At 38.1% G+C, this 20,097-nt stretch overlaps 2 protein-coding genes and 1 pseudogene across 4 annotated transcripts; all 3 read right to left on the bottom strand.

Moving 5' to 3' along the window:
• Positions 1-736: 736 nt before the first annotated feature.
• On the bottom strand, positions 737-2,255 carry LOC113569450 (transforming growth factor beta activator LRRC33-like; annotated as a pseudogene).
• Positions 2,256-2,735: 480 nt separating this feature from the next.
• Positions 2,736-6,070, bottom strand: LOC118242294 (tumor necrosis factor ligand superfamily member 13B-like). The gene is made up of 5 exons (XM_035532359.2): positions 6,061-6,070; positions 5,591-5,692; positions 5,466-5,482; positions 4,542-4,665; positions 2,736-2,927 (listed from the first exon to the last, which is right to left on the bottom strand). The coding sequence occupies exons 1-5, from the start codon at positions 6,068-6,070 to the stop codon at positions 2,812-2,814; spliced, it is 369 nt and encodes a 122-aa protein (XP_035388252.1). The 3' UTR covers positions 2,736-2,811.
• A 518-nt stretch (positions 6,071-6,588) lies between these two features.
• On the bottom strand, positions 6,589-19,529 carry LOC113574194 (uncharacterized). 3 transcript variants are annotated; one of them, XM_027004944.3, is made up of 8 exons: positions 19,070-19,529; positions 11,667-11,754; positions 10,151-10,174; positions 8,854-9,021; positions 8,697-8,731; positions 8,420-8,471; positions 8,103-8,233; positions 6,589-7,576 (listed from the first exon to the last, which is right to left on the bottom strand). In XM_027004944.3, exons 1-8 carry the CDS (start codon positions 19,376-19,378, stop codon positions 7,316-7,318), a joined length of 1,068 nt encoding a protein of 355 aa, XP_026860745.2. In that variant the 5' UTR covers positions 19,379-19,529; the 3' UTR covers positions 6,589-7,315. The 3 variants fall into 3 exon arrangements, with proteins under 3 accessions (XP_026860745.2, XP_035388128.1, XP_035388129.1); XM_035532235.2 differs by having other exon boundaries at positions 8,109-8,233; XM_035532236.2 differs by having other exon boundaries at positions 8,103-8,224.
• Positions 19,530-20,097: the final 568 nt, after the last annotated feature.

The following is a 20,097-nucleotide window of genomic DNA, read 5'->3' as shown; positions in this document are numbered from 1 at the left end:
TAAAGCAATTTAATTTCTGTTTGACTATTATTGGACCTCCACAGCTGTAATTATGTAATCATTCTTTTCTAACATCATGTTCTTGTAAATATGTAGCATAATAAAATAATGATACATGTTGAATCTCTTGGATTAGTGTGCACTTCTGACTTCACCTGGCAAGGTATCTGCCAAAGTACTGCCCCCCCCCCAAAAAAAAAACAACTGAACAGGCTTCCTTTATACACCCCCCCCCCCCCCCTTAACATTGTTCTTTTTTAAATTAACATTATAGTTTTATTTCCTGTGTATAACATTTTGAAATACATTGAGTAGCAGTTTCAGGTTGATATTTCATCACTTGTAAGTCTGCTGTTGCCATATTGATAACCAAAACTGAGCTTGTGTGCTTATTTCACTGAACAATTATAGATGTTTGCAGATAGTTCTTAAACAATTAATGATCCCTTATTGGACAGCCATTTCACCAGTGCAAATGCAGCACTAATAAGGAAAATAATTAGTAATGATATAAATACTTGTACAATATATTTATTTGTCTAGGAGGCCTCCCACTGGTATGGTTATGGTTCTATGGTATGGTTTTGTAACAAGTGAAATGTAATGATACCACCAGTTATGCTGGCATTCAACTTTGTCCAAGTCTGGAATACAGACATGTGTCTCATTTAAAATTGTTAACCACCCTGTATTGCAACAATTGTATGTATTATTTATGATGTAAAGTAAATCCGATTCAGGCATATTTGTCAAAAAGTTTAAAGAAGAGAAGCAGTTGCTGCATACATCAAGAATGCTCAGTGATACACAACTTAACGAGTCAGGAAGATCTCCAAACCGATTATAAGAAACATTTAAAATTCTTAACTTTGTCATACATAGAAGAGACACATTGTCTGTGATTGTATTGGCTCTTTCTCCACATAGCTTCACATAATTCTGCCTCAGAATAAGTGTTTCTAATTTTGGAAAAGAATCAAAAAAGATTCTGGGCAAGTGTTCAGTTTGATTGTTCTGCAGACATATGGTGTAAGGATGGCAGGTAGTGGTGACTGACTCCTCTTTCGCTGACTTTTTCCAGCATACCACACCTGATATTCTGAGGACGATTATTACTCAAATTCAACATCTCTAAAGAGATCAGGTCCCTTAAAGAAGTCATGGCAAAATCTGTGAAATGGTTCGCACTCAAGTCAATGAAATGTAATGTTAAAAGGCTCATTCCATTACTGTTATCTTCATTTTGAATTTCTGTATTCTGAGTTAATATAAAATGTTTTAGCTTATGAAATGGAGAATTCCAATCCTAAAACACCTATTTTGTTGTGTTGCATATGAAGGTACTTCAATATATTCCTACTGGAAACAAATGGAAAATATAGAATGTTGTTGTAACTTAAATCCAGAGTTTCAAGGAGATGTATTTGCTCATTCTGATTGGTAAAAAAGAATTATATTGAATTCCAGTTTAAATTGAGAAAGGTTAGTTGATGAAACTGTGTACCACAAATGTGTACCAAATTATTCCTGGCCAGGTTCAATATCGATAGTTTCCTCAAGAGATCAAATTTTCCCTTATTGACTTCAAAAATATTGCTGTTTTCAATATCAATACTTACAAGGTTCTTATTGTTTGCAAATAGATTTGGTGTAAGTTTAGTCAAGCTGTTTCCACTGAGAGTGAGATGTTCAAGAGCTTTAACATTGTGAATATATAAACCCACAGCAAAATCATTGAGATTGTTCAGTGAAACGTCCAAACATTTTAGTCTATAAAGGTGTTGGAGAGCTCTATTGTTGTTGATTAAATTGCTGTCCTGAAAGTGCTTTGCAAGTTCATGTAGCAGAGATGGAATAGGTTCTTGAAAGCTTCTGTCCATATGAAATTCAAATGGTTGTAACTCAGGTCCTCAAGGGCTTTGGTATTGAGTGCATTTAATTGCTCGATGGTATTTTTCGATAAATCAAGTGCTTTCAGCATAAAGTCTAAGTTTACAGGCACTGTGGAAAGATTTCTGTTCTCTAGGATTGCCCCATAACAGTGCACTATGGACATATATATCAAGATTTGAGTAAAAATTGATTTTTTTAAATATAAACTTTAGAAACATCAGATCTAATATTGTAATAGCTCCTACCTTCTGGTGCTTATCTCTCATTGCACAGCAAAGAATGAGAACACATATAATGCACATAATAAGTAAGCTGGTACAATCCACAGCCATTTGTGCAGGGTTCCTAACAAGGCATGTCATATATTACTGCACATTGTCTGTCCATTTATACTTATAGTTAACTCCCCTCCCAAATCAGTGGTTTGAAAAAAAAAACCCACAGATTACACCATGCCTGAAAACCATCCTATATGCAGATGGCTTTAACATTCTGCTATTTCCCTGAAATGAATCTGACAAAATGGAAACCTCTCAAAAATAGAATGAGACAAACAAAGGATAATGCAGGGGCTGGTTAAACAGAGATGGGGTTAGATAGGAAGGAATGCCCTGTGTTGAAAGATAGTACAAACAAAGCAAACAACAACCTTTATATATATATATATATATATATATATATATATATATATATATATATATATAAACTCTGTTTTAAGCAGCTCTGCAGTACATAGATATGACTCACTGGCATAATCTCTATATGAAACTATATGAAGTCAAAAAAGGATTGCACTGAACAGTGTATGTTCCATGTTTTTGATCAGTCCATTCTTTGTTTAAGGCATCATCTTTTTTTGTGTCTATATTGCTCAGGATGGCTTCTTGCACTGTGTGTTGTCTGCAGGGCTGACACCAGTCATAATAGCTGTATGACTCCAAAGAAGGTGGACTCAGTGTGCATGGCAGTCTCCACTTTGGAGCGATCTGGAACAAGAAGTTCCAGTTCATCTTGACAATCCAGCCTGGCTATTCCTTTTGGATGAGATCAAAAGAAGGATCAAATATCCACCAGGCAATTCTCATATGAAAAACACAAACAATCAAACAAACCGAATAGATCACAAAAGTCTACTGGTACTTGGATTTTGGAGGCATCTTTGCTTGAAAAGTTGCCTCACTCCTTGTATTTCAGCTGTCTATAATAGCAAGATTAAGTGTATTCGCTTAAAAGTTACTTCTGTTCTTCAAGTCAGCTTCAATTTGTTCTCCCACAGTAGGTCTAAAAAATCATTTTGTGTCTGACACTAGCATGTAACATTTGATTTTCAATATTTTCTCATTTGTTTTTAAATGTAGTGAAAAAAGTTACATGTAATTTGTATTCTACATTTGTATTTAAGTATGACAGCTTATTTAAAATATACATTACTATCCTACAGCCTTTAGGTCTAACAATTCATGATACTTCTCTACCACCCCTCTTAGTGGTTTATTCGGTTGCTGATGCAATCAGCTCATGTTACCTAGGCATTTTTATCATTAAAAGAAAGCCAGTTCCAGAAGCCTATGGCCATGACAACCTCTTGATTGAACTGCTATGTGTGAATGAGTAGATTTGCACAATATTTGAGTGATGACATCAGTTTCTACAAAACTCACTCATTCTGATGCCTGCAGTAATAGTCAATGTACCTATGTTGACTGTTTAGTCTATAGCGAGAAGAATGTTTTCACTTGTTCAATTTACTTTGATGTAACCGAGTTACAAATTACCTTATTTATGCCAATCAAATAAAATTTTGACATCAGTATTTTGTCATTTTGATGAAAATGTGTTCAAAACTAATTTGTAATTTGTATCAGCATACACTTTAAATGTATTTTTGTCGTCTGGAGTGAGGTTATCATTACTCCACTCCAGAATTTTCTGTGAATGCTTTATTGGGATGATTTCTTGTCGGATCACTGTAGTTTAAAAAGCTCCTAAACTCCTAAACATTTATTTTATAAAGCTCCTATTTATAACAGTTATTTATAAAGTTTCCCAATTGTTTTAATCTTTCACAGGACGAATTTTATAAAGTAAATACCCGCAAATGTGACAGTCATTTATTTGACAGTTATTTATTTTCATGTTTCATTTAAAAAGTGTTAAATTTTCAAGATCCTTTCATGAAAAACCTACAATGCACTTACCGCCCTCTATTGGTTGACTCACGTATTGAGTACGAAGAGGGACAAAAAAAACTTAAGAGCAGATGGCGGTTTTTGTAGCATTAACTGTTAGGTTTTGACAAGAGAACATATTTATTGGAAACGCGGCATTAAAATCCAAATACTGAAATTACATAGCATGGTTGTTTGTTTCTTTATTTGCCATTTCTTTTATCACTATAATTAGAAGTCTGAATGAGGCTTATTTTAACATCCACTAAAATTACAATCTTTGGCTGTTATAAATATACATTTTTCTTTGCAACCAATAAACCAAATCCACATCTATGTGATGGGTGGTCCTTTTGATAGGTGATTTTCGAATACATCTATCATGGTTATGTACCCTGCTATAAGCTGAAGAGAGAAAAAACAAACCACCATTATTTCGCTCTTCTCATGTAGGAAAACAATGTATTGTTTTTCGCTTACCAGTATAGCAGGTGTTTGCTGCGTTATCTTCTGGCATTTCTTGCAGACAGTGCAACAGTGTTACACTTTGTCCCTTACCTTCTGCACCCAGTGTTCTGTGTGTGATCACATGCCCCATAACTGCCTTTGGGTGTAGAAACAAGACCTAGAAATTTGAAATTTCATATTTGATTTATTCATAGGATAAAACCCAATTCAGGTATTAAATAATTAATTCAGCCATACCTAAATATACCTATACTAAGGCACACAGTTTTTCTCCCTTAGCTGACATAATCCACAGTGCAAACTCCAATTTGGGAACACCCACATTGTTTGTTTGTGTCCATCTGGACTGTGGCTGTCGGTTCAACAATGCAGGCTTCCCTGTATTTGTTTTCATCTAGTTTTCACTGCAGCCATATCAGTGTGGTTTGTATTGCACAGCAGCTTCCACATTGCTCAAAACAGCTAAAGTACTTTCCCCTCCATAGCAAGCACAGCTGATCAGACTCTCAGAAGGGCACTTGGCCTCTTATCCCAGTGGTATAGTTGCATTTAGGAGCTAGATGTCAAAGTTTTATTGAGTTGATTTAAATAGAAAGTTTAAAACAGCTACTTTCAGTTTGGAATACAAAGAGGAATATGCAATAAAACCTGACTAATGTAGATCATTCCAAGTTTAAAGTACATTTCCTGCCTTAGCCTAGCTGTTTCACCTGCATATTTCATGTGGTTAACAGCAAAGATCAAGTTTCTCTTGGATTCGTATGCATATACATATGCTGCGAGCTGATTTGCTCCCAGGGTCATTCCAAAGTATTTTGTCACCAAGCAAGATTACCAGCGGATTGTAGTAATTACTGCCCTAATCAGATCCCTGAGATAGAGCTATCATTAGACACATTTGGTGATTTAATAGTAATTAAGGCTCTTGGGCCTTACTCTGGCTGTCATGTAGACTGAACATTGGTTTTGAGAATGCTTTGAGTATAAATACTGTCTGAGGGAGCATACAGCATTGGTAGGCTGTGCTAAGTGCATTCTTAGCCTGTTGTTTCATAGAGTACCTGTCCATACACCATCTTGTTGTACTGTAATGTGGTTGTTGAATATAGCAAAAGCTGGTCCCTGCTGCACAGTAATAGCCCAAGGAATAACAGTCACATTTCCTTTGTCAAAAAAAGCTAAAGAATCAACTTCACCAGAGATGTTTTTTATTGTTAAATTGATGCATATAATGTGTAAATGTCACTGGCTAATTATTAAATACACTATTTGTGATTTTTTTATGCCTACTTATGCATCTTCTGCCTCTTAACTGTGGTTTCTCATCACCTTTTGGTGTGAGGTGCAGAAATGAATGGCCTGCTGTGAGGAATAGGCTGCTATCAGTTGTTACTGTAATGAATGTCAAATGTTGCCCCGTACGTGATCTACGTAAATCGTAAAAACTGCAACCATATGGCTGTGGTGCTGGTGCTTACATGTACAGCCAGTCAGCTCCCGTTTGATTCGCTGAAAGACCCCGGTGAATAACCGTTGGTCATTTTGGTTTCCAGCATGTCAGGTAAACACAATGATATAAAGAGAGTACGACAAAACCAAACATGTCGCAGTTTCAAAACAGTTTCAGTGATTCAGACGAACCCACAATAAGTCAAACTGAGAAGTGAACTGACATACCTCCCACATGTTAGACATCAATATGTCGTCGTCAAGTATGTTTGATGGCTGCAGCTGTGCAAACTACAGTATTAGATTGTTTTTTAATATCCTCAATTTGCTTTTCATGATACTAACATCTTGGATTAGCAGGAAACTTAAACATAATGACAACAAGATTACAGAAAATAGCAAATTAAAATGGTTTCCAAAGGGCCTTATGTGAAACATAGTTGCAGTTACTGTAAGGTAGGCTACTGCTGACAAAGATTCTTGCTGACTAATCTGAAACGGCGGAGCAGACTTTCACAGGAAATTTCCAAAATACACTGCAAATGAGGAACTTGTTTAATGCTTAAACAAACAAATAAACAAACCACAGCTCTCATGATATCTTCTTATATTCAAAACGGTATCAGTTCAGATCTCAGTGAGGTTTTCAGCCATGTGGTAGAATACCACTGGAAGAAAGTTTACAATATTCTCCATCAAATAATGTTCATTTATACAATAAACCAGGCGAGTTGTATAACAGCGGTCAGATATATGGAGCAGCCAAGGGTTTGTTTAAGCAAACAGGATTTGTTTGACCTTGTTTAGTCTTTGTGTCAGTCACTAGCTGTAAATTCAAATAATTTACCATTCAAAATAAAACATAAATATGAGATGGGGAAAACCCATGAGGAAATGTATCCATGTTTCATTTCATGACTAATCAGGAAATGCCTTTGAGTAGCTTGGCCAAGTTGACTAATAACATGTTCACTTGTACTCTACAAACTCTATAGCATCTTTATATTGATCTTTGTGATGCATTCTTGAGTTTCAAACCAGATGACAAAAACTACCATCCACAGTAAATAGATTACACGTTCATAAGTATTTATTGTATCTGAATCAATTTATAAAAAAACTTATTTTCTATTTTATGTACATATATACACACACACAGAGAAAACATTTTTTATGTACATCACGGAATGAATTACTTAAATTTAATCCATCTGTCATTTAGAACCCACTATCAGAAGCAGTACTACTAGTTAGAGTAAGAATTTTATTTTTAGTGCAAAAGAAAGTGAATGTAAAACACACATTGAGCATATTTACAGGCTGAAAATGTCCCGTGTTTAAGCGTGACCAGCAGAAGGTGCGTCCCCTAGCCTCACGCTGCCCAGGAAAGTGGCATGATCGCTCATGCTGATGAGCGAGTCCTCGTACACGATGCGGACAGAGATGCGCTGGTGGGCATGGAGCATGCTCACACCTCCTGTGTAGCACGTGTTGAACTTGCGTTGGCCCGTCTCGATGCTGCATGTGCAGCGCAGGAATGGCAGGCCATCCACCAGCACCTCATAGCTGGCAATGTCCGTGAAGTTGAGATAGTAAATCTGGTCAGCACCAAAAACACAGGGCACAGAGAACAGGATACTGTAACAGCGTTTTATTTTTCTCCTTTTTTTTGGGGGGGCTTTCACTTTCTTTGCCTATTTTTTTTAAATTTGTATTCATTTTTCTAGAGATGACAGTGTTTTAATATATACAAATGATTCATGTAAACAAAGTTTTATTATTCAGTTTTGTGGGCCTATTATGACACCATCAGCATTTTGATCAAAAGGCCACCCTTCTTCAGGGTTTGGGTTTTGCCAAATTGGGACACCCCTGAATGACCACCATTCATCAAGATTATGAAGCACACAGGTCCTGATTTAGCCTACTTCTCAGAACTGAAGAGCTGATTTAGAATCTGTTATTGCATTTAATATTTGACTATATGAATATAATAGGCCTTATGCTACATGTTATGTGTATCATTTTCCAGGAACTGGTCCATTTAAAACTAAAAAGGTAGCGGCTGTAAATCTCATGTTGGCGATGTGCATGCTGCAAGAAGGGGCCCAGGAGCGTACTCACTTCTACCTGACTATAGATGAAGTAGATGCCATCCATGAGCACCTCAAGCTGTCCGGAGCGAGAGTGCATCTTGAAAACTTTGTGGTGCACAGAGACCATTTTCCAGTTTTTCAGCACGCCCTCTGGAAGATCTCAGTGTGAGGAAAAGGTAGTTGCTCAATACCAGTCAGAGAACATTGCGGTTCCCCATATTTGGTGAAACAGCTATTACTTTTGAGTGTTCATTTATGTAAGGGAGCAATTAATCTGCATTATCTGTAGTATAGTTGGAAAGAGTTCAGCACATTTTGAGAAAATGTATGAAACATTACTCTTACCTTCTCTCACCAGTATTGTTGTCTCTTGGCCTTGCAAGTGGACCACAGCAGGCTGCAAATCACAAGACAGAATTATTTAAGGATTCTGAATAATTTTTAAAAGGCTGTATTTTCTGACAGTTGTGGGACTTTGGGCATTTATTTTAACCACATCCTTTATAACATGAAACAGGCAGTTCTGTATCGAAACCAATGAGGTGGCCTAGCTTACACATAGCAGTCAAGTTGTTACGCTCATGTTCATCATATTGCACCCATCTCCTGCTTAAATACATACCTGGAACTCCCTTGCCTTGGCTTTTTCAACAACAACTGAAGGAAAAAAAGCATTTACTTTAATTAACATAAAAAATAAGTATGCATTTTAATGTTTACAGGATAGTCCATCCTGTCAGGCTAAAATATAAACATACAAATTTTATGATTTTTTTTACCTGCTGGCCCTTGTGGCCCTGGAGGGCCCCTTGGTCCTGGGGGTCCAGGTGACCCTGCAGGGCCTAAACTATTGCTGCCAGGAATACCAGGAATTCCTGGAATACCAGGTGGCCCTTGTGGCCCTGGAGGGCCAGGAGGACCAGGTGCACCTGGTGATCTTTTTCTGCCTGTGAGAAGAAACATGGAGATATACAACAACATAATGGTTATTTGTGGACATAAGGGTCATATAATTGTTTTTGTCATCACTGATGTCATAATAAATTTAATCAACTTAGTAGTTAATTGGCTAACCATTCAGCATGCATTTGTCCATCTGAGGACATAAACTGAGGACAACCATCTGAGCACATGAATTGAGTCAGAACATATTTTACAAAGACTTATTTATTTATTTTTGCAAAGATTAAGGAATATTACTTTAATTCTTGTAAAGTAAATTGTTCTTGAAAAATACTTGGCTCCAAACACTTTTTAGACTGAATCTTAAAAATGTTCAAACATAATTGTTCACTAATTAAACAAAGTATTAAACAAAATATTAAATGCAAAACAAGTAGAAAATGGTCTAAGTGGAAATTGACTTTATACTATATAAAGTATTTAAATATAAAGTTAAACTGACCTACACCTAGTTGCCAGAAAGCTTGGATACTTTCTAACAGAAACTACTGGGTCAGCTGTGACCCTGAATGAGTTACAGAAAACAAGGGCTGGAATGTAAAACACTTCTCAATTATTAACAAGCACCAAACCATTGTACCAAAATGTTATAGGGAAATGGAAAAACACATCCTTACACCTAAAATATTTTATTATACCACCTACAACATGATACGCACACAAAGTTTTGTGGTTTGATGAGACTAAAGTGAAGTTTTTGGTAGTATGTTTGGTAAAAATGAAACAACAAACCACACAGGTTACACCATGGTGGTGGTGATGGTGGTGGTGGTATCACATTACAGGGGGTGGGGTTTTCTGCAGCAGGACTGGAAATTTGTTTATTTTTGTTGTTTATTTTTTTATTATGAAAAAATAAAAATTACACTACTATTCATAGCGCACACTACTATTCATAGTGGTGTAACATCTACAAATTACTTCACTTATTAAAAAGTCTTCTAGCGGTCATATCTTAGGTGATTGAACAAAGTACCGATAATTACCGATAATTCAATTTTCAGTTTTTAATGTCAGTGGTGATCTCTTAGACACAGCTCCAAGGCATTCTACTACAGTATCGCTATAATGGATTAAACTCCTATGAGAGTGGTGTGGGGGTGAATCAATTACCTTTTTTTCGCTTTCCATTCGATTCTGAAACAGAATATAAGATATATTAGAATATAAAAAAATTACTTTGTACCATTCAGTAAGGGAGTGAATGAAGCATACTTAAAGCATACAAATGTGCGATGTACACACAAATTTCTAAGAAAGATCTGGGCTTGAATTTTAATGACGTGGGTCAGCAGTGTTGGCCCAGGTAACACTGAACAATGCACTTACAGCTTGTAAGTGTGGCTTCCCGTACACCCCATACACATGTGCCTGAAGCATTAGCCGGCAAGGGAACTCAAGAGGTTAATTAGAGAGATATATTATCCTGCCAAAATCCTTTCCTACGAATTAGGCCCAGATGGGAAATGTAGATGAAAGTGGCAGGGTTGGGTGTATGTGTGTGTTGTCCAGAGAGGTGGGCATCACTACAATGCTTGCATGCTGAAAAAAATCCTTTAATGTGTACCATGTCATTAGACCCACAAAGGCCATTTAACCTTAAAATATTCACAGTTTGAGTTCCCCTTAAACATGTGGTCAGTGATTTTTTTTATTCTTCTCCCGGGATGCACCTTACTGGATGCGCCCACATGAATTTGTCCTAATGAGCAACCCTCTCTGAAATCTGGTACATGTTATGACTGCAAACGTCTAAAATACAGACAGCTTTGTGATCTGGAGCTGAGATTACAGAAAGCTTTGTCTGTATGGTGCGTGCAGAGCCTGGGAGCAATTATTGTTTAGAGAGTCCGAATTTTTACTGATTTACAGCAAAAGTCAGGCAAGGTAAAATTTTTTTCGCCTCCTTGCTCTTTAAACACAAGCGGTGCACTTTTATCAAGAGCTTCTTGTCACGCAATAGAATGTGGGAAATTTCACGTCATCCTGGCACACTGCAGCACTTGTTGCGAGACCATTTCTAGAGGGGATGTGAGCAATTATAACAGTGGATGAGCTCCACTGTGGATTTGCATGTATTCAAAGGACAAACATCAAAAGCACATAGCTGCATGGAACATATGGATCACTGACTGACATATTACAATGTGTTGGGAATCAACATTGATCTCAGAGCCAGTAAAATTTCATAGAGACTTTTTTTCTTTTTTTCCCCCTTTCTTAAGAAGGCAACCTGGCTAGTTTCAGCTATGACATGTAAGTTACAGTACACTGTAACAGTAAAGCCTGAGGAATTACTATGTAATCTGTTTATAACCTTTTATACTGTTTTGTGCAACTTCAGACTCATGTTTTGAAAATGTAAGCTGTGTGGAAAGTTGAAATAGTAGGCGCAATAGGTCTGCTGTAATCTCTGCATTATATGCCTACATACTGGAGAACATACAGAACTAGTGTTTAAGTGGACTACAGACTTTTGGTATGCTTGAAAGACAGAAACAAAAGAAAGAAATAAACAAAGACATTTCTGCCCCATATCAGTTATCTAAAACAGAAGAGTTGTGCTTTTAATGAGATTTTAAAATCTGAATATTTTTAACATTAAATTTAAATACTGTGAAAGCCTCACCTTTGGCTGCCCTTTTTGTTCTCCAGAGAGAGCTTGTCTTCTCTTCTCTTGGATGAGTAGAATCATGGTTTTGTATCTGGGTCTCTGCCTGTGAAGTGAGAACATAATGATTATTGGAGTTCTATATAGTTCTTCATGACATTCTCATGAAGTGTACAGGAACCATACTGAGATGATACTGTATTGGTATGAATATATTTTTGTTTCTTTTGTCATGATGACAAAAGAAGATGACTATATTTATATCACAACATAACACACAGTGTGGAATAGGTCATGCCTAAAATAATTAGTAGTGATTTAAGATTGCAACGTAATGACACCAGCTGCAGAATTATAACAATAGTTTGTTCACAAGAGTTGAAAATTGTAGAAACTATAACCATGGCCAGCAAAAAGGGTCAGACTCAAGGCTTAATCAACGTACTTTTATGTAGGTATCCCCTTTCTAGATGAGATTTAAAAATTAGGGTGGGATATTAATAATTTTCAAATTCAGATGAGACTATTCTCTAAGGGGAGCATAGTGATTGCGCAGCTCTGATGTCACTGCATGTGTGTGTGTGTGTGTGTGTGTGTGGGTGTGTGCGTGCGTGCGCACGTGTATTCATAACACTGCTTTTTGCAAACAATGGAGGGCCTCCTTGCAGTAAATCATGCCAGGCACAGAACATAGCACATAATTACATTTGGCTTTAGAACAAGCACACTTGAATGAAAGTAAAGCAGTGCTTTCACCTTGCTTCCCCCATAGAATCTGAGGCATTATATAAATGATGTCTTATGCAGTTCTGAGAGAAAAAAGTTTCCGAATCCTTTTCAATTGTCTGAATTTCTGGATATCTGTATGAATGGTTCCTAAAATGCGATTGATCATCTTCCAAGTCATAAGAATACAATAAAGACATTCCTATTTTATTAACATCATGTAGTATTTTACAATGCCATATCTTATTTTAACAAATAATTTAAGAAATCAAGGTCACTGATGTTAAAAGCACATGAAATTTGAGGAAAATGACCTCTTGGAAAAAAGTGTAGCTCAATCCAAATGTTCCAATCAGTTTACCTATATGTTTGACCTTGGCAATATATAACACACACATGCACACAAGTGTACACATCTGCATACAATTTTTTATACCCGCTCTTCACAACAATGTTGGATTTTTGTGCAATACTACCTGACCTGAAATTATTTCAGTGGATCTCAAAAATAATCTTTTGAGCAGCAAAGCCAGTTTGTATGAATTTGAAGAGTACAAGGACACGGACACAATACGGAAACGAGAACAAGTTATTTAATTGTCTAAATCATTGCTACCGTAACTCACCCTGTAACCCAAGATACTTTTGTCTCCTTTCCATCTTTCAGACACTCGCAGGAGCACAAATGCCTTGAATATCCCCTCTGAATACAAAAGGTGGAAATCTGTAACTCATCCAAGAAGTATATTCATTCTTGGTTTTTCTGGTTTCCGTCCTATTCAAACTGGCATGAATTACCTGATTTAAGAAAAAAGAGCAGTATCAAGGCTCTCATGTGGTGAGACCCTGTTCAGCCCTGTGAACAGGAAAGAGGTGTCTTTTTCCCCTGGGTGAATTGAGGACTGTTGGGCTGATAGCTGAACGGATGTCTCAGTGTGACACTGCAACCAGCCTAAAATTACCCATATTCATGACACTGAGCCCTCTTTTCATCCCGTTGCAGCGAACTGACACAAATGACAAAACAATTGCTATACAAGTGCATGCTGTTTATCTGCTTTACTTCCGCTTTAGATGCTATCAGGCTTTTGCTGGGCTCTGGAGGAAGCTGGCCGTTTTGAGACGGTGGGCGAGCCAAAGGCTGATGGGTTCGAATGGCACGGAGGAGCCTAAAAAAGGCAGGGTGATCCATGGTGTGTACACTGACCTGCGGCAGGAAAGCAGAACAAGTCGTCTAGACTTTGCAACATGACTCTATGGCCCCGTGTGCTCGTTTGGAGAACATCCACACCATATTTCACATGCCTTCTTCAAACATCACATAGCCCTGTGCATTTCAATGGAAGGTTTGCAGGTATCAGATAGCTGATCAGAGGGAAGATGTTATGCGTCTGGTCTGGAAAGAGAAGTCTCTCTAATAGCCAGAATGACTTGCATGGCCTGGCCACATTCGTATGGGAAAGGCCTCGGAGCATGAGTCTGATGGAAAACAGACTTCCATCGTTCATTGAGAAGACAGCACTTGGAAGAGTATCGTTCTAGAGGAGTCACACTCTTTGGGTCATGCCTCTAAACCAGGTTTAACTTCAAGGTATAGCTCATTGCTGTCAACTAGCATACACATTCTCCTTGGAGTGCTCCTGAGCCCCATGGGGCAGGAGGCAGACATGAATTATTGTGCAATATTACACAATTCAGATAATTTGGAGTGCGGCTCTCCACATCTGTGACTGATTTGTTCAAAGGATACCATTTGTTTGATGACATGTGCTGCATTCTGGTGTGTTCTATGCTGTGACATTCGAAAATGATGTTGAGAAGAAATAATTTCGGTGGATTAGATTTTCCCCACTCATTTTGTTCCCAGTGGGCATTATGTGTACCAAAGCACTTGTCCTCCTTTTGACAGCATTTGGCCTAAGTATCCAGCTAGTTTCTCTTCTTTTCACTTGGCCCTACAACCAAAGCTGGGCGTGGCCCACCACAATTTGGCCCCGTCTCCTCTGGCTGGGTCATTTTTGCTTTTTATGAAATGAAGCCGGATCGATGCTCTGCAGGAGGGGCTGCCCACCAGGGTGTTCTTCTGGCACCATCCACCCAGCTAGAGAACATCGGACAAGAGCTCTGGCCAGGAAGCATCTGGATGGGCACTCTGACCCTCATGAGTGCGAGATTCCAGGCTGATAAAGTGTTATATGGTTGGACGGCTCATCTGCGCTCGAGTTTCCAGATGTTCTCCCAGTCTGTTCACTGTTCGTTTGGCATGCAGGTGTTCCCACAGAATGAGACCAGGTGTTGGCACTGGGGTATCAAGTCAATGAAGTGTCAATGAACACTCTAACACATGGCTTTACAAACTGCTCTTGCAGCCAAATTTTAGAGCCTGTTTGTGGTGGGGAAAAAAAAAAAAACTTCTCTCTGCTGCACATAGTGTTTTTAAGAGCATTTGGAATAAATTACTTTCAGTATTAGACACATATTCACACTGTTAACACTGGATTCCTTGTTCCCTTGAAGAGCATTGCTTTTGGTACCTCAGTGGCCCTGATTAAAAGGTTGGTGACACTACGAGCTAGCAGGTGTTGGAATGTGAACAATTAGGGCATGCACATAAAAAAGAAACAATTAATTAGAGTGTTTTAAAATCTTCAAAGTGGAGCTGTCTGGCAGCCTGCGAGGGAGACACATCTACTTGGACCCACATGCTCCTGTTTCTTCAGCTATGTAAACTGTGGTATCTGTAATCACGATTGTTTAATGGAGACATCTGGGATGGACAGCACCACCATTAAATGTTTACAGCTGTATGAGTTTTTCAACTCACAAAGCATCACCATCTGGCTTAAATTCCACATCATATATATATATATATATATATATATATATATATATATATATATTGTACATACACACACACACACACACACACACACACACACACACACACACACACACACACACACACACACACACACACACACACACAAACTATATGGAGTATTGGGACACACTTCTTAATCACTGCATTCAGGCGTTTCATTCAGTCCCATTGACACAGGTTGGAAATAAAGCACCTAGTCATACAGTCTTCCTTTACAAACATTTGTGAAAGAATGTTTCATTCTAAAGAGCTCTCTGAATTAAACTGAGTGGTATTATTGAAAAGTGGAAGCAATTAAGAACCACAGCAACTCAGCCAAAGTGGCAGACCACAAAAACCTCAGAGTGGGGTCGCTGAGGAACATAGTGCATAAAAGTCACCAATGCTCTGCTGACTCAATAAATGGGCATCAACATCAGCACAAAAACTGCATTGGGGGCTTCATGCTACGCATTTCCATGGCTAAGCATCTACATGCAAAACTTACATCACCAATCAACCAATCACAATTCCAAGCATTGGATGATGTAGTGTTAAAGCATGGCACCACTGAACGCTGGTGCAGAGGAAATGTGTTCTGTGGAGTGAAGAATCATGCTTCTCTATCTGGCAGTCTGATGGATGAGTCTGGGTTTGGCAAATGCCAGGAGAATGTTAGCTGCCTGACTGCATTGTGCTTACTGTAAAGTTTAGTGGAGGAGGCATAATACTACGGGGTTGTTTTACAGGGGTTGGCCTAGGCTGCTTAGTTCCAGGGATATCTTAATGTTTCAACATACTAAGACATTTTGGACAAATGGATGCTTCCAACTTTGTGAGAACAGTTTGGGGAAAGCCCTTTAATGTTCCAGCATGACTGTGCCCCAGTGTACAAAGCAAGGTCCATAAAAGCATGGTTGGGTTAGTTTGGTTTGGAAGAACTTAACTGGCCCACACAGAGCTCTAACCACAATCCCACTGAACAACTTGCGAATATATATATATATATATATATATATATATATATATATATATATATATATATATAGATAGATAGATAGATAGATAGATAGATAGATAGAGAGAGAGAGAGAGAGAGAGAGAGAGAGGTTTTTGAGAACATTAATCAATTTGTTTTAGGATTTTGAAGAAAAAATAACTCCTATGCTCCAGTTAACTGGCTGACATTTCACAGACACTGTAGTTTCAAGTGTTACACTCTGAACAAGCTACATGTTTCAACCATGTTAAATTTAGTAGGCTGACAAGCTGACACTGCATGCATGGGCCAACATGAGAATTTCACTTGTGTTAGTTATAAGATATGCAGCTTGTCTGATCTACATTCATAACTGACTTTACATAAAGGGGAAAACTACCAGTACAGAAAAATATGTAAATAACTTTGAAAGATTTTATATAATTCCTAATATTGTTTATACTGAACTCATCAGTTTTGGAACTTCAGAAAGTACAACAACAATGTGCAGTGGTAAACATGAAAGAGCAATTGCACAATTACTAAACATTCTTCCTGGCACCTGCAGGTCTGAAAATGGAATACCACTGAAATGTCAAAGGGTTTTTAATGAAACCCAAAGCAAACAAATACTGTAGTATTCTGCTTTATATCACCATGCAGGACCATCCAAGTGATTGTGTTCTAGGCATGTTTAATCTACCCTTATCCTTCATCTTAAGCATCTGCTATTATCATTAGACAATGATGCAGTGTGCACGTGCACTTCATCAAAAGCTGAGAATGAACCATAAGTACAATGCTCTGCTCTGTTCTTTTGGGGCTGGGGGGTTCCATCGCTGTGGCGTGAACTGTCTAGGACCTAATGATTCATTCCATCTCGAGACCTTCAAAGCGTGATGCCGCAACTTCATAGCCACATATCAAATTTAGGTGGCACATGGCCAAGTTCCTGATGTTCAACTAAACCCCGCTAAATTTCCACAAACCAGTGCACCTGCTAGCAATTTGGCTAATGTTTTTCCACCTGCTACCTCATGGTCAACTGGTCCCCGACTCTTCCATATGGCATGCAGTACAGTTCATTGTGGATTCAAATATTTCCAATTTGGGACAACTACACAAACAGATGAAACAAGCCCTTGTAGACCCAGCCTAACATCTGCTCTGCAGCACCGCCAAAGCTCGGCTCTCTCTGTTCCATCTATTATGCATATTTGCTTTATCATGCTCCAGTTGTTAACATTCAAGTGAGACGGGTCTCCCCAAGTGCAATTTTCCCCTTTCTTCAGTACATGAAATTACTGTACAGGATTACTGTACACATGCAGCTCATGGTAAGCTGCAGTGGCAGAGTTACAGAGTCACAATTGGAGCATGCAGTTCAGCAAAGGGTTGGTAAAGTGAGAAAGTAGGTAGTGTCTAAGGTTACTGTGTCTACTTGGTGTATACAGTTAAAAAAAGATTAAAGATTAAAATATGACCATTAACAGTATGGTTACACAGTTGAATCAATTGCTTTGTGTACTGGATCATTACCATGCACCTAGTCAAGGTTACAGACAGCCTTTATGTTCCAGTGAGCTGTGTGCACATTCTGATAAAACACTATGCCAATTCATTCTTGTGAGTCTACTGATTTATTATGTTTCTTGTTTTGGTATTTAACATTGCAAAATACCTTTTTAAGCCTCTAGGTGAATCTGAAACCCATTCTACCCTTAATTTCCATTCAGACTGAGCTACCCCATGGATACTTGCTTGGGGAATATTCTTGTGACACTTCTGAGAATATTGCTACTGCAATGCCAGTTGCATCAGGAAAGTAATCCATCTACTGCATTGCATTGGAGGTTTCGATTCCCTCTTGCATTTTCATTCTCTCATCTGTTTGGGCTAGGACTATGGGTATCTTCAAACATGAAAGTTATCCACCTGTTTTAGGGCAAAGTCTAGGTCAAGCTCCACAGAACCGGCCGGTCTCAAACCAACTTTAAGTTTGGATTATATCAAATGTGAATTTTCCATCTTAATTTGGTATTCATTCTACAATTTACATCCCATTTCTAATTGTGCCATGGGCTTGGTTAGGAACAACTTATCCCAGTTTGACACAAATGCTGGCTTTAAAAGTATTTGACCCCCTCTGGTGGTTCCTAAAATTCACCAAGAAATTTGGTAGGCCATTTTGAATAAAACGTTTTGGCACGTTTAAATATGATTCATTTTATTAACATTGCATATAAGATAACAGGATATGAATAATAGTGTAATTAATATTCAGTACATTATTATATTATTTTTATTATTTATCATGTGAACCCATGAGGTTTCTCATAAAAGACTGACACCTGTGAAAGTAGCTTTTTTTTTCAAATAGTTTCAATGGCTTTTTGAATAAAAGCTATATTTTATGCAATGTTTAAATGTCTGTTTAAAGACTCTTATTGCATAAATTATGGCTTTTATTTTGGTGGAATGGCGTTTTACAACGTATCGTTTAGTTATTATAGGCTGAACATTATAAACTGCTGTTAAGTAGTAATACCAGTTAAAATTAAGCGTGTAGCGCTTTTCAAAGACCAGTTTTACAGATGTCACAGAGCCCAGACCCTAACTAGCAAAGCGCGGGCGACAGTAACAAGGATAGACTCCCCAATACGACGAGGAAGAAACTGACAGAAACCACGACTGAATCCATACTCTTCCTCTGAGGACAAACACTCTATTCTTATCTCAACACCACCAGTTGAAGCGTCAGTAGAGTCAATGCTACATAGCCAAGAGTACTAACTTTACATTGTTACAGAGAAACAATTTAGACAGTAAAGAGTTTGTGTCAAAAACTTTGCTTACATCAGAGCCGAAGAATACATCGTTGGCGCTTTCCTCTGGATCTGCGTGTTCAGTTGGTTTACTCTCATCTTCCGTACCGACGGTGAGCATCGGCTCTCTTTTCGTTTGCAAGAGCTCGCGTTTTACTTCAGACCGAAGATCAAGAAAGCATGATAGCGTGATTACATGTAACGAGAGCGAAACGATAAAGAATCCGAAGAAAAGCTTGCAGTTGTTACAGTTTTTCTTGCACGTGCAAGAGTAATGAAGTTGAGAACACTCGGCCTTGATGCCAGCAAACCTGCCCTCTAAACTTTCGCATGCCATCATGGTAAGAGGGAAAGACAGTGCTATCTTGGCATAATCAGTTCTATTGTAGGTGCTGATCCACTAGTATTCATTAGAGTAGCCTACTCGGTAGTACAATGCAAGGCGCGCACTGATAACGTGTATCCGTTATTCGGAAGGAGTAATGGCATCGCAGAACAATATTTGCGGTTAGGACTCTGTAGTTAAGGTGTTTGGGGTACGCCCACGGTATCCCTGATTGGCCAGTCCGCGGTCTGTGTCCTTTTTTGTAAACGGTTATATTAAAATAGGGGCGAGCTATGTTTTATTCCAATAATAAGCCTAATTCTGAACTTATAATTTATCGACTGAAGTCTTCCTTTAGCTCTCAACAAAAGATACCTGATAATTCATTTACTAAACTCACCTACTAATTAATATGGGTTTTTAATCAAATATATTTGGTAACCTAATCAAAGTTTATTTGAAGGAACATAAACTAACTAGTAGAACGTGCTATAGTACTACTGATGACAAATTGAAAAAAAATCTGTCAACATTTCAGATAGATAAAATTTGAATGATTTAAGTCTCTGGTAATGTGTGTATGCATATAGAAAGTGCTGAGAGGTTAGGTATCCCCATTTACAGGCGCAGAGCTGAAAGTTATCACTAAAAACCCACCCACAGGCCCAGCACCACAAAGGCCTCACTTCTCCAATAGAATTGGTGTGTGAGTAACAATCAGTAGTAGAGCAAAG

The sequence above is a fragment of the Electrophorus electricus genome, chromosome 16 (assembly GCF_041902795.1).
Source record: "Electrophorus electricus isolate QZ-2024a chromosome 16, ASM4190279v1, whole genome shotgun sequence".
Classification (NCBI taxonomy): domain Eukaryota; kingdom Metazoa; phylum Chordata; class Actinopteri; order Gymnotiformes; family Gymnotidae; genus Electrophorus; species Electrophorus electricus.
Note: the sequence above shows the minus strand (reverse complement) of the source record. Positions and strands in the feature narration are given on the sequence as shown.